This window comes from Polyodon spathula, chromosome 8 (assembly GCF_017654505.1).
Source record: "Polyodon spathula isolate WHYD16114869_AA chromosome 8, ASM1765450v1, whole genome shotgun sequence".
Classification (NCBI taxonomy): domain Eukaryota; kingdom Metazoa; phylum Chordata; class Actinopteri; order Acipenseriformes; family Polyodontidae; genus Polyodon; species Polyodon spathula.
This window is the reverse complement of record NC_054541.1, coordinates 35,618,943-35,633,592: the sequence shown is the minus strand read 5'-3', so window position 1 is coordinate 35,633,592 and position 14,650 is coordinate 35,618,943. Positions and strand designations below refer to the sequence as shown.

The following is a 14,650-nucleotide window of genomic DNA, read 5'->3' as shown; positions in this document are numbered from 1 at the left end:
TTGTTCGCTGTACCATGGTCCCTTTTATATGTGACACAAGTAAGGTCGACGTTTATTTGACGCCATCTTGGTAAGGTCACATCTGGGTAACCAATTAGAACCAAGGTGCCAAGCTGTGATAAAAAGGGATGGAAGACCGCTAGGAATGTAGAGTGACAGAGGAGCTCAGTGTGAGTGTTGTTTGGTCACAGTTTAAAATACTTGCTTTGGTAAACTGGAGTGGGTAAAGAGAACTAGCTCTCCCCTAACTTTAGAACAGAATGGTAAGGAAGCTCCTGGACCCCCAGGTATTGCTTAGTAGGGTTCTCTAGGAAAGTTGTATTCCTTTGTTTTGTATATGTAAAAGGCCAGAAGACAGTTTGGTTTTGTGGTATTTTTTAGTTTAAAAAATATACAACCTATATTACTATATAAATAAAAAATACAGAAGAAGTGTTACAACTCTGGTAAGCCTGATATCTTGTACTTCCACAATACACACTCCCCAACAATGGCAAAACACTGTATTTAGTATGAGGCGAAAAAATACAATACAGAAATATACAGAAAAACCTTCCATGCTTAAACAAAAGTGCTACTGGCAATACATCGTTAGCCTTGTCACCCACCTACAAATATATTTAGCTCATTCTTGTGGCCTCAAAGGCCTTCATTAGACAAGAATTTACAGGTGAAAGTACTTTTAAGATAATTGTTTTACTTTTAAACTAACATCTGGAGAAAAGACAGATTGACAAATGATTGAATATATTTCAATAACACTGAATTTCCCAGCGAACACTCTGGTTTTAATGCTGGGGTCCCGCGAAGATAAAGTTGGCCTACGAATTACTAAGACTTAAGTTTACATTTCTAAACTGAGTTTCTGTTACTGATTTTTGTTTGTTGTTGATTATTGATACACAGGCAGACAGACTGCTTATGGCATAGTATCACTGCTCACAAACGTGTGCTGTTGATATGTGGCTAACCTACATACACTATTCCAGACAGGAATGAGTGTTTTCATTTGAAAAATGATATTGCATTAATGTTAAAGTTCAATGCTTCTCCACCCCTTTTCTTTCTGCTCATTGATATGAGAGGTAGTTGATGAGTCCAGGAGGAATGTTTAACTTTGAAACTACTTCCAATGCTTTGGTTCCCAGGGCTTTCCTCAGAAAGACCCTGCACTGTTGCTGCAAACTCAGAGGCGTTGCTGGAATTAGAGGAGACGAAAAAAATCATTCTATATAGAATACTAATACAATACACAATCACATATGTATAAGTTATATTTGCCATCCTCGGGCTGGAGGAAGTGATCTCATATAATCTGTAAAAGCTATAAAAAGGGCTGCTGAAAAAACAACTAAAAGCTAGCTGTGGCAATGCCTCATCATGACTGTACTGCATGTTTTCATTTAAAATAAACTAAATAGTCTATTCCAACTAAATGTGCACCAATTTTTGTAAAGTAAGGCCTGCATGCGCCACCTAGTGGTCAAAGAATAAATTGAAGCTAACATATACATCAGAACCTGTCACATCCGACTGAATTGGTTGCAGGTGTTGATTGGATATTGTATTTCAGAGGGAGCTATTATACCACACTGTAGTTGTTTTATTAAAGTGGGGATATCAGAGTGTCTAAAACACTAAAGTACGATACTGCATGTGTACTATACAAAGAAAATCTGAGAAAATTATTGAAAAATACAGCAATATAATACAGAATTTGGCAGTTTACAAAACAGCATTCCAAAACAATTCTTACCATGCTTTCTCAGTCCATGCCAAAGTAATCAGTCTGTATAACCCGAGGCAGAAACAAGAAGAAAGCAACGTGCAGCTGTGCACACAAACTGGCTTTGGAGATCACCCAGGAAATCTTGTTTCAGCTTTTTAACGGCGCAGTAATGATATGAGTCCCTTGCTTTCTTTTATTTATTTAAACCGGACACTTACATGAAGTGATAAAGTGAAACTAAATTCCCAAAAATGCTGTGTTTTTATCATTTTTTTTATTATTATTATTTTTTTTTTTATCTGCAACTGAATTAATTCGGTCCTGCTAAGAGCTGAATTTACTGTTGTAGACTCATAATATTATTTACATTGATTAGCTTGCATCAGTACCGTTCAGTTAGTACCGGTCCATCGGTTAATAGAGGGTATTGTATCTTACAGGATCGGATATGACAGGTTCTACTGTACTGAACTTATAAATAACTGATCCTAAATAAAGTCCATGTGCAAGCTGGGTGAATGTGCTCCACTATACCAAAAGCAAACCTACTTTCATAGAAGTGCAGGCACAGCGATGGAGGAGAGCCAGCTCGGGTATAGTCAATTGGCTTTTTACCACGGGTATCTCTGGCATAGACGTTCCCTCCAAATTCAATCAGCATTTCTATCAAATCCACATTATTTACTTTGGCTGCATGATGAAGGGCTGTCTCATGTAGCTTTGCTGCGTTCACCTTTGCACCTTGTAAAGCAAATTAAACAATTTCATGTCTTTTTTTTTTTTTACATAATCGAATTCATGCTATGATTTTTTCATGCTAATTTGTGCAACAATGATAAAATATGCTGAAACTTCTTAAAATAAGGGTTGTCAAGTTTTAATTTACACATTTTACTGTATTTTGGCATTATTTTATGGTACTCAGTGACATTAAAATATGCACTTCACATAAAGCAACCAAAAGCGTGTATAATCCATCACATATAACAAAGTTGCAAATAAACAAGATGTATGTAAAGGAATCAGTGAATTAAAAAATTAATCTTGAGTCTAATAAACTAGAACCACATCTCAGGTTCAGTATTGACTAATTTTAATTTCTTTAAGAACTTCAAGTGTGACAACCAAACATACAGTAGAATATGGCAAATATTTATTTATTCATAAAAACATAACCAGTACCTGCATTTAGTAACACTTTCACACATTTGATGTAATTTCCAGCACACGCTGCATGTAGTGGAGTCCCAAAGTGGCAGTCATGGGCCTCCAGCAGAGCCCCCTGTGTTATTAAAAGCCTCACACACTCTGAATTACCTGAAAAATGAAATGGTATCATGCTAAATCTCTGGTTTAATGACAAAAGAAGCGAATCGTGTTCAAGCCTACATCGACTAATAGATAGGTATCATCCTGTTTTTATAGTCATCTGTGTTTGTTTAGTTTGAAATGTCTTTTGTCTAGCACACCTTTTCAATTCAAAATCAATGGGAAGGCTGGAGAAATTGGCAATGATAATTTCTTTCAGCATTTGAACTTACCTCTCATGCATGCCTCGTGCAGGGGTGACGCTGTGTACAGAGGAGGGTTTATCTGAGCTCCATGTTCTAAGAGTAACTTGACACACTCTATGCTTCCAGAAGCGCAGGCATCACACAGAGGAGTGCTACCATCAATGTCTCTTGCATCTACCTAAAAAACAGTGTTAGTGCAAACACTGTATGTTAGAACAGCTATTACTACAGTAAACAATGCTTGAAACATAATTTGCTGCAACATTTGTTACTACAACAACAGGGCAGGGCAAACACAAATTCATATGCTTACCTGGGCTCCTGCAGCCAGCAGTAATTTCACACACTGCGTCTGACCTTTTAGGCTTGCCTCATGAAGTGGGGTTATTGAGTCTACAGTAACTACATTCACACATGCTCCATTTTCAATGAGCTGTTTTAATTCGAGAACATGGCCACGGCTGGCTGCTTCATACAACGCATTTCGATCGACCCAAAAGCCTGTGTAAAAAATAATGCAGATGTATTAGATAGTGGCTGAAGCTCAAATACTTGACAGATCTGAGCAAATAAAATATACACTGTAATTACAATCATTCATTCAAAATTTGATGTATCGTCCAGGGGTGGTAGATTTATGCATTTATTTTAATATTTACTTGTACTATTGATAAATTGATTAGTATTTGTTTCATTATCATTTTTTTATCATTATCATTATCAATTATTTTCTATTACTTGCTATTAGGCCTACTTTTCATTGATATATGTGTTTGAAATATGAGCTATATCTAGCCTCAGACAGCTTATTTAATTTTGAAATATGTATTTAGGAGACTAAAGGTACACACACTTAAAATCATCTAAGCATATATCCTTTGCCTTTTTCCATACACAACATGCGTAATAGCAATACGAGTACAGTATTAGTAGCAAGCCGTAGTCTTTAGCAGTATATTGCACCACCACACTGTAGTTCGTGATGCTCATATAAATGATCGTATATTCATACTGTATCATATATACGTTTATCGATATCATATACTTTGTAACATTGCAAACACAAGTATATATATATATATATATATATATATATATATATATATATATATATATATATATATATATATAGTGCCTTGCAAAAGTATTCAGACCCCCGACCAATTCTCTCACATTACCGAATTACAAATGGTACATTCAAATTTCGTTCTGTTTGATATTTTATTTTTAATTTTATTTGAACCATTAAAGTTGCTGTCACATTTTCTGGATAAAAACCCCACTGTTGAAGGATCATTGGTAAGGCTGTGAATCTGAAGGAAAATGAAGACCAAAGAGCATTCTACAAAAGTTAGAGATAAAGTTATACAAATGCATAGATTAGGGAAAGGGAACAAAATAATATCCAAGTGTTTGGATATCCCAGTGAGCACAGTTGGATCAATAATCAGGAAGTGGAAGCTGCATCACACCACCCAGGCACTGCCAAGAAAAGGCCGTCCCTCAAAACTCAGCGCTCAAACAAGAAGGAGACTTGTGAGAGAAGCCACAGAGAGGCCAACAATCACTTTGAAGGAGCTACAGAGTTCAGTGGCTGGGAGTGGAATAATGGTGCACCAGTCAACCATATCAAGAGCTCTTCATAACACTGGTCTGTATGGGAGGGTGGCAAGAAAGAACCCGCTACTCAAAAAGTACCATCTGAAAGCACGTCTGGAGTTTGCCAGAAAGCATGAGAGTGACCCAGCTGCGATGTGGGAAAAGGTTTTGTGGTCAGATGAGACCAAGATAGAGCTTTTTGGCCAAAACCCAAAGCGCTATGTGTGGCGCAAACATAACACTGCCCATGCCTCAAGACACACCATCCCTACAGTGAAGTATGGTGGTGGCAGCATCATGCTGTGGGGATGCTTCTCATCAGCAGGGACTGGGCATCTTGTTACAATTGAAGGAAGAATGGATGGAGCAAAATACAGGAAAATACTGCAAGAGAATCTGCTTCAGTCCACTAAAAAACTGAAGCTTGGGAGGAAATTCACCTTTCAGCAGGACAATGATCCCAAGCACAAGGCCAAAGCAACATTGGAGTGGCTCAAGAACAAAAAGGTGAATGTCCTACAGTGGCCCAGTCAAAGTCCTGATCTCAATCCCATTGAGAATCTGTGGCACTATTTGAAAATTGTGGTCCACAAGCGTCGTCCAACCAACCTGAACAACCTGGAGCAAATCTGCCAAGAAGAATGGGCCAAAATCACTCCGACACTGTGTGCAAAGCTGGTACATACTTACCCCAAAAGACTTAAAGCTGTTATTGCAGCGAAAGGTGGCTCTACCAAATATTAATGTGTGGGGGTTGAATACTTATGCAAGCAAGATATTTCAGTTTTTTATTTTTCTTAAAAATATTTCCCAACATAAAACCAATGTCACCTTACAATAATTGATTTTGAGTTTAAGTGTTTTAAAATAAAATATCAAACAGAACGAAATTTCAATGTACCATTTGTAATTCAGTAATATGAGAGAATTGGTCAGGGGTCTGAATACTTTTGCAAGGCACTGTGTATATATATATATATATATATATATATATATATATATATATATATATATATATATACACACACACACACACACACACACACACACACACACCTATACAGCGCCTAAGAAAGTCTACACCCCTTTGAACTCTTTTCACATTTTGTTGTGTCAGTGCCTCAGAGTTTCATGCATTTAAATGGGAATTTTTTTCCACTTATCAATACACCATACTCCACAAAAAGGGAGTAAAAAGGGGAAAAACGTTTTTATTGAGAAAAAAATTATATATTAAAAATACAAAACTGAAAGATCATAATTGGATAATACTTAGTGGAAGCACCTTTGGCAGCAATTACAGCTGTGAGTCTGTTGGGATGGTCTCTACCAACTTTGCACACCTAGATTTGGCAATATTTGACCATTCTTCTTTACAAAACTGTTCAAGCTCTGTCAAATTCCTTGGGCAGTGTTGATGTACTGATATGCATTATTATTATTGGGGAAATGTCATACAGTGCGATATGGATAACTATAATAATATGTAACACTGCACACAGTGATATATTACCATATAATCGGATATTCCCATTGCAATCGTGTACTACAGTCATCTGTATTTATATAACAATAATCTTCATCAACGCTGTTTCAAAATGTCCCTTACATGAAAAAGACAGGGTCTCCCCTAACAATGAATAAATCAATGAAAGACAAAATGGCTCTTTCGGCAGACTTTTCTTTCTAAACGATGCGGCTACGGTTTTTTTGATGGTATCACCCAGTTTCAGTTCCATGGTTGCAGAACCCTCTCGCGGTTGGTTTGCTTTCTCTATGCATTTATCGGCTACCGTAGCCGAGTGCAACTGATGTATCATATCCCAGCCTACACATCACATCATATTATGCTTTCATTTTCAAATGTGAGTTACTGACGCTGTGGTCTTAATAGCAAAGGGTAAGCAATTTGTTTGCCATGTGACATGACATTACTATGAAATATGATCAGCTAGTACTGGGCTTGTTTTCGTTGTGTCGCCAGCAAAATACAACTGTACTAGGGCAACGCGTTGCTGGTGTAACGTCAGAAATGCCTGGTTGTTGACAGCATGGCCAGCGTGCTACAACACACAATGCAACACAAGTCCGACTCTTGTGTTGTTGCAGTCAACGAAAGATGCTCATGTAACCAATTTACACAGTTTATGTTCACTGTGTGAGTAATACTGATCTGTATGTCATTATGTTACTTGTTAGTGATGATTTCAGCACAATTTTACATTTGAAATAAACTACAGTAGATTTAATATTATAATATTCTAAATGATAATTGCATAGTTTCAAAAAATATTTTACATACACAAAAAAAGAGAGATAGAAACGCTACAATCCAATTTTTTTTTTTTTTGATAAAACAAGATGTACTGCGATCCATACGTACGGAAGCTGCTGACATCGTATCACTCCATTCTTTCTGGTTGATCAGTTTGAGCAGTTTTCTTTCTTTTTTTTTTTAAATCAGTATAAACTCACCAAAGTCTCCTGTATTGCTCAATCTAGCAGTCGGTATTGCCATTCCACAGACAAACGTTGAAGATATGTCGAGAAAAACGTGTCCCGTACACCGCACAGCTGTCAGAAAATGTTTGTTGTGGTGTTTCAGCCAGCCTCACGTGTTTAGCTTCGTACGTGCAATGCAAATATTTCGGCGATTACAGATTGGTGGGATTTGTAGTTCGTTTAAAATACATTGTGTAGTTCTACTGGCATGCGTTTTAGGATATTATTATTAGTTTATTTAGCAGATGCCTTTATCCAAGGCGATTTATACGGACTAGGATGTGTGAGTCACTTACAACAACGTCTCACCCGAAAGACAGAGCACAAAATGGTTAAGTTATTTTAAGGTCACACACTGAGTCAGTGGCTTTGCCAGGATTTGAACGAGGGACCTCCTGATTGCAAGCCCCTTTATCACTGGACAAACACTGCCTCCAGTGGCTTTTATACCATCATAATAACTGTAAATAAATAAAATATAATATACTAATAAAAAAATTATCTAGATCCGTATATATAATTATCTATCTATCTATCTATCTATCTATCTATCTATCTACTCTATATTAATTATATATATATATAATAGATATATCTATAGATTATCTATAATGGTGCCTAAGATATATATATCTATATATATATATATATATATATATTTTGATTGTCATAGACATTTCCACAAAATCTATTAACATACGGATCTAGATAAAAAAAAAATTTAATAATGATACCATATTTTCGGTGACTTGCGTGGTGTTGTGTCCAATATATATATATATATATATATATATATATATATATATATATATATATATATATATATATATATATATATATATATATCTCCATTTAAAAAGTAATTTGATTTCCACATTGAAGGCACAACTGGACAATTGCAACGAACTTTTGAATTTAGTCCTAGCTGAGTCCTAGCTAGTAAAGTAATATCGGCAGGGCATCACCTGCTGTTATCTTAGTACCCATTGCAAGACAAAAAACACAGGGAACTTTATGACAGCCATCGGGGTTAAGCTGATCATTTGAAAATCGCTGCATTCTTGTACTGCATATTCAACAATCATTTCAAAGCTCTGTTAGATTAGGCATTTTCTTACATGTTTCTTCATTCTATATTTGTGTATATAAATGCCCAACCATTCGCCAAGGCTGCTAGGCAGAACTTTGCCTGCTTGGCTTCCCAAGGCGAAGTCCCGTCGTAGCGAGAGTGGTATTGCTGCAGAACGAAGGCTCCCACAGCGTAGCTCACACAGGGTAGTGCTGTGTGACAGCTGTCATCATTATATGCTGCAGCCCGATCACCTGATAAGCGTGATAAATGTCAGGTTCATATTCAATTAAATTCAAATTCAAATTCAAACGGGTTTTATTAGCATGACAGGAGTGATCCAACATTGCCAAGCATTTCAACACAAATGTTACATAAAATATAATGTTAATAACACACAATATCAATCTCTCCCCCGCCTCCCTCCTTAACAGAATGTAAACAATATTTTTGTTACCTATTTTAACATCGCATTTATTTTCTGAGTACATCAATTGTATGATGTTATAGACTTTACCCCCCTACATCACTTGAAGAATAGTCCTTCATGCCAAATTGAATCAAATGTCTTTTTAAAATCTATAAAGCAGGCGAATATTTTTCCTTTATTCGTTTGGTGGACATGTTTATTTATTAGGGTGTGTAGGGTGTAAATATGGTCAGCGGTGTTGTTTGGTAGGATGCCAATCTGACTCTTACTCATTACACTGTGTTCGGTAAGGAACGCCAGTATCCGAGCGTTAATGATACCGCAGAATACCTTACTGCTCCCACAGATACCTCGGTAGTTGTTAGGGTCCAGTTTGTCTCCACTTTTATATATGGGGATAATGAGGCCTAGGTACTAAAACAAAGTTTATTTCATAACTATAACCTAACCCTAAACCTAAGGTTCGTCGGGTATTGTGGTCACTGCTTTGGCAAAATACACATATGTGAAACATTTTAATTTTATTATTATTTATTTGCTTGGCAGACACCCTTATCCAGGACAACTTACAATGGTATACATATAATGAGTGCATATACAAGAAAGTAAAAAAAAAGTTACAAAGCATATACAATAAAGGTTACACTGTAAGACTACATACAGTAGAACAGGTAAATGCATATACAAAGTACTGTGTGTGTGTGTGTGTGTGTGTGTATATATATATATATATATATATATATATATATATATATATATATATATATATAATGACGTTATAATGTATAAGTACTTGACTAAAACATCTACGCATAGTATTTTATTGTTGAACTGTTTCAGAATTGAAACATTTATGTATCTGTATTACTTTGCCGTGTCTGGTATGTAATTCATAAGAACAATGAATGACATGACTCGAAGGCGATTCACACTTTCTCTAGGTGGCAGTAGCACATGGAGTGAGGATCGTATCTGGTTGCCTACACATCTCTTTTGTCTGCTAACGCTGCTCTATTGTTTTGCAGCCGCAGCTGCTCCGGCAGTTGTGCAGCCGCAGAAGCCAGTGAATGCGTGACCTGGTGACGTCTCTTCCGGATGAGGTCACGCAGACGGCAAACTTGGGCAGGTTTTGCGCAGATTTAGGAAACGGTGGAGCTGCATCTCGTGAGATAGTGCGGGACTGCACAGTCACGTGACCAAACGAGTCCTTGAACAACAGACTATGAAAGTCTGCACGCCCTTCCTTTATCAAGAGGTGGAAACGAAACTTGACTAATTTAAAATATATATCCAACAGCTTTATGTATTGTAATAACATTTTACCTGATGTTGCAGTATATTCACAGGTTGGATGAACTGCAGTTAAACCTTCTGCTGTATGGGCTGACTGCAACATGAATTAAATTAAGCCACTGCTGGCAGGTTGAAATTGAAAAACCCATTTTTGTCCCGTCTCTTTGAAGACTCGTTTCAAAATTTAAAACTCGGTTAAACCGGTTTAAATAGAACCTTGCAATTCCCCTATCAAGTGGACAAAAATCGGGCATACTGCAATTAACACAAGTTTTTTTTTTTTTTATCATCGTCTCTCCTGTCTCCATTCTCCGTGTCTCTGGAATAATAATAAAAAAAAAAAAACAGTAAATAGATTTTTTTTTCTATTTTATTTTTTCAAATGTAATAGCTGGCAACACTAGTAAACCTGATGCTTTACTCTAATCATAGAATAGCTAATGAAATTCTTTTTTTAAGCATACATTTGTTTTGTTAAACATACAGTTTGCGTTACAAGGTCTGTTGTAAAACAAACAAAAAAAAAGTAAACAAAGAAAATGATTATGAAACCGTTAAATAGCATCTTTAAAACAAAAACACCCAATCCAATCACTATCAGCAAATTCACCCCACCCCATATTCTGCACACGTCACTATCAGCAAATTCACCCCATATTCTGCACACGTCACTATCAACAAATGAGTACGGAAGCGCTGAAGGGACAAATCAACATTCGTACCAGGCCAGCAACCGAATTACAGCGTGATCCCATTATTGAAATACTAATGATGGCACTGTATCCCAAACAATACTGTAAACATGAAAACAGTTTCATTTTTTAAAAAGCTATACCATAGCTGATTACCTAATTACATTATCATATCTAATTACATTATCAACCCGCGACTCGTTAATATTTCCCGCGGCTGTGTTTTTAAAGTAGCCCAACGCGGGAAAAACGGTAACACTGCTTGTAGGTATAACTAAACTCACCGTTGAGAGCTTAGGAGGCGCAACGTTGGCTCAACGCTGACCAACAGAAAGATGGCGACACCCACAACCACGATTAAGCTGCTATATACACATTATGAATGTGATTTAAACGTAGATACTGATACCGTTGTCCGATTTCCAAACGGTAATTGTTAATATACACACGATTTATTTTATAACAAATAAGACGCAGCAAATATAACGTAACTACCCATATATATATATATATATGGTATATTACATGGGTATATTACATTTTACCGTTCAGTTTAGGAATGCAACGAAGCGTTCCTAAATACCCGGCACAGTTGTGACAATAGTGACGTTTTTGTTGAGTCAACGCTTAACATTTATTAAATATGCTGCATTACTTACCGTTGAATTTAGGTAAGCACACTATGCTAAAGTGAATCCCCTGTACGTCACATAACGTGAAACATATAAAACATCCATCTTCAAATATCCATAAAACCTACCTAAATGACATTTTATTTGCGTTAAGAATATCAACATGCATACATAACATGTATTTGTGCAAAATAACGAGTTGCCGTTATTTAGATTATAAGAAAAATACACAGGTGGTTAATCTGAACGCCATGTCGAATCATTTTAGGAAAGAATAACTGTTGAAACCTCCGACCTGTTGTCAAGGAGGGAAAAAAGCACATTGTAAAATTATAAGTTGTAACTCAACCACAGATGATATTATCTTAAATTAATAGTGCAGCTGGACGTTTGAAAATTTGACAAGAAGTACCAGATTGTAGTGACACCGGTAGTAGTTACGTGGCTGCTGGTTCATTTTGTTCCGGTTCACAGATCCTGTGTTTTCAGAAAACGCAACATACTTCGTCACACGACGCAAAATGGCTCGCTGATTTGGACTTTCTGTTTCTCTTTTTTCACAACAACTTCCTCTCAGTGAACACGAATTTATTGGCCTTCCAAGCGAGTCTCTGTCCATTGCGGTTTTTTGAAAGGCGTAGATTAGAGGGGGGAAAAATAGTTTTGATTAAAGGCAGAGGGTTTTGTGACTTGACTCGCACCACTAAGCTCTTCCTGGTATCACATACTTTTTTTTTCTTTTATGAAATGTACACTGACATTTTAAAGTCACGTTATAAGTGGATTTAAAAAAAAACGTGGAGTTTGGCATTCAGAGTTATAGCAGAATTCTGCAAACTTCATACAATGTCGTTTCAAACAAAGAATGTCAGAAGAAATGTAGATTTTCAAGGGAAAAAAGGTCTGATTGAGTGACACGCAGGAAAAAGTTCTGTAAAATGGAAAATGAGGAAAACTGTTCTGTACCGTCCACAGGTGAGATCATAGTGGATTGATGGCAATACACATTTCTGTGGAGTCGTTTAGTTTAGCGCAAAGAGTACCCAATAGTCCAGTACAGCAATACGTACGCGATGTGTTAATCTGCATTTAGTATAATTTTTTGTTTTTAAACCACATGTCATTGGGCCTTTCTTAGTTTTTTAGTATTATGTACACATTTATTCCTGTACGACAAAGTTGGAATGTTGCATCTTTTTTTCTTTGTGTTTTATGTGTTCCATATTAGCTAAATTAGTATAGATTTGAAATATATATATATATTATATATTTATAAAGTTCATGTTTTGCTTTGATATTAGCCATGATTAACATCACAGACAGCAAATTACATTGCATTTAGGATTAGGCAACATTTGGCTGTTTGGAGTGTCACCGACATCTACAGCATGTGGAGTAAAACATCTCAACAAATTGTAAATGTATGCAGAGCTCTGCCAAGATTCGACATGTAGTTCCTAAACAAATCCAATGTCATGTCATGATGCTTAAAAATTTCATTTACCTTTTGGGTTGTTTTAGCCAATCAGGATCTGGTGAACTTGGTGAAACAGTATTGATAAATCATACAATTTTCTTCATATTAGCTTCATATTTGGTACACAACAGCTTTCTGTGATATATATATATATATATATATATATATATATTATTATAATTTTTTTTAGAGAAAAATTAACCCTATTGTAGTGGTACTTTTTGAGTTGCTGGCAAAGTATGTATTTGCAGACTTGGATCTATATAAACACTTTTTCATGTTAACTGTGTTGGGAACTATGACCAGATATTGCATTTACGCAGAATTTTACACAACACAAAAAATGACGTTTCATGCCTGTCTCTCCCAATTAATCCAGCTGCACCATAACAGTTGATCTCATCTCATTCCAATGTCAACCTTGTGTGTATCGCTGCATCCATCAACAGTCTACAGTTAAATTCAGCTTGTAAATTAATTAATCTAATTCATGATTGTATAATCATAGATACTAACTAGAATTAATTCAGTCTTGAATTCCGTCTTAAAACCTGCCTCAAGCATACTTTGTAATAGAAGTTCGTTAGGTAACTTGCTCTATCGGCGCACCTGGGCCTGAGTGATTATTAATTATGCTTTGTGTTTCTCTTCTAGATCTTTTTGAAAGAATATCCCCAGGGTCAAGTGGCTATTTAGAGAACATCCTTCCTGTACTGCACAATTCTTACATGAACCCAGAGTCTGCAAAATGTTTCAGCTATAACCATGCTTATCTAGTAAAAAATGATGTTCTTCTGGAAAAGGTAACACTCTGCATCAATTTAAACTAAAATACGTATAAATTAAGCTTTCCAAATGAGTTAATCCTGTTTTCTTATGACTTTTTTTCAGTTCAATTTCAGTTATGTAGAAAAGAAGAAAAAAGGCTACAAGCCTGAAGAGCTTGAAGAGTCATTCGGCTTCGTTCTGTGTGAGCAGGAAAACCAGGTACAATTGAAATGTTGCAACAAAGCATGCTTTTCAGAAGAGATATCTGTTCTATATCCTAACCCATTTCAATTTTGTTTTCAAGGCAAAAAAGCTCTGTGAAACTGGTTTGAAAGTTGGAAATAGTTCATGCTCTACACTAGGAGATCCTACAAAGGGTAAGATCTTCAACCTAATGTTACTGTAGGAAACAAAAAACCTTATACATACTGTACCTTCCTTCTAAATCTAGTGGTGTGTATATATATATATATATATATATATATATATATATATATATATATATATAAAAAAAACAAACAAAAACAACACAGCCTGGAAAAATAAGAACCTCTGATTGATTAAACAGCATCACATGACCGTACATGTATATAGCGTATACCACGGCTTGCATACTAATGAGCTGCTTCACACTGCATAAATCGATACTCACCACTGCATTCTTAATTCCATGACAAACTGCCATTTCATTTGTTATTAGTTACAAAACCACTGCCAAAATGAGTGACATTCCACCTATTTCCTTTTATAAATTTGGGGATGAAACTCCAGATAACTGGTACAACACCAACTTTCTGAGTGAAGACAGCAGTCCAACTGAAAAAAATAAAATAAGTGCACCAGCAACTGTCAAGGGTAGATACATAACAGTAGATGAGGAACAGCTAATTGAAATAGAAGAAAACAAAGATTGAAAAAAAAAACCCACTAACAAAAACTACAGCA

The 14,650-nt window shown here is 36.0% G+C and overlaps 2 protein-coding genes across 2 annotated transcripts in view; one reads left to right on the top strand and one right to left on the bottom strand.

The window, feature by feature from the left end:
• Positions 1-488: 488 nt before the first annotated feature.
• asb13b (ankyrin repeat and SOCS box containing 13b) lies at positions 489-7,637 on the bottom strand. The gene is made up of 6 exons (XM_041257775.1): positions 7,318-7,637; positions 3,557-3,744; positions 3,271-3,421; positions 2,912-3,046; positions 2,279-2,470; positions 489-1,198 (listed from the first exon to the last, which is right to left on the bottom strand). Exons 1-6 carry the CDS (start codon positions 7,358-7,360, stop codon positions 1,071-1,073), a joined length of 837 nt encoding a protein of 278 aa, XP_041113709.1. The 5' UTR covers positions 7,361-7,637; the 3' UTR covers positions 489-1,070.
• A 4,314-nt stretch (positions 7,638-11,951) lies between these two features.
• Positions 11,952-14,650, top strand: part of LOC121319867 — a 43,650-nt gene continuing 40,951 nt past the window's right edge. Inside the window, exons 1-4 of the mRNA XM_041257774.1 lie at positions 11,952-12,435; positions 13,592-13,740; positions 13,829-13,924; positions 14,010-14,082. Coding sequence (XP_041113708.1) covers positions 12,399-12,435; positions 13,592-13,740; positions 13,829-13,924; positions 14,010-14,082 — 355 coding nt within the window. The 5' untranslated portion in view covers positions 11,952-12,398. The remainder of the gene's footprint in view (positions 12,436-13,591; positions 13,741-13,828; positions 13,925-14,009; positions 14,083-14,650) is intronic.

Coding starts and splice junctions, on each gene's coding strand:
- asb13b (XM_041257775.1), bottom strand. CDS start 7,360: ATGGCAATACCGACTGCTAGATTGAGCAATACAGGAGACTTTG. Junction 3,745..7,317: donor GAGCAATACAGGAGACTTTG/GTGAGTTTATAC, acceptor TTTTTTACACAG/GCTTTTGGGTCGATCGAAAT. Junction 3,422..3,556: donor TGCTGGCTGCAGGAGCCCAG/GTAAGCATATGA, acceptor ACTGTTTTTTAG/GTAGATGCAAGAGACATTGA.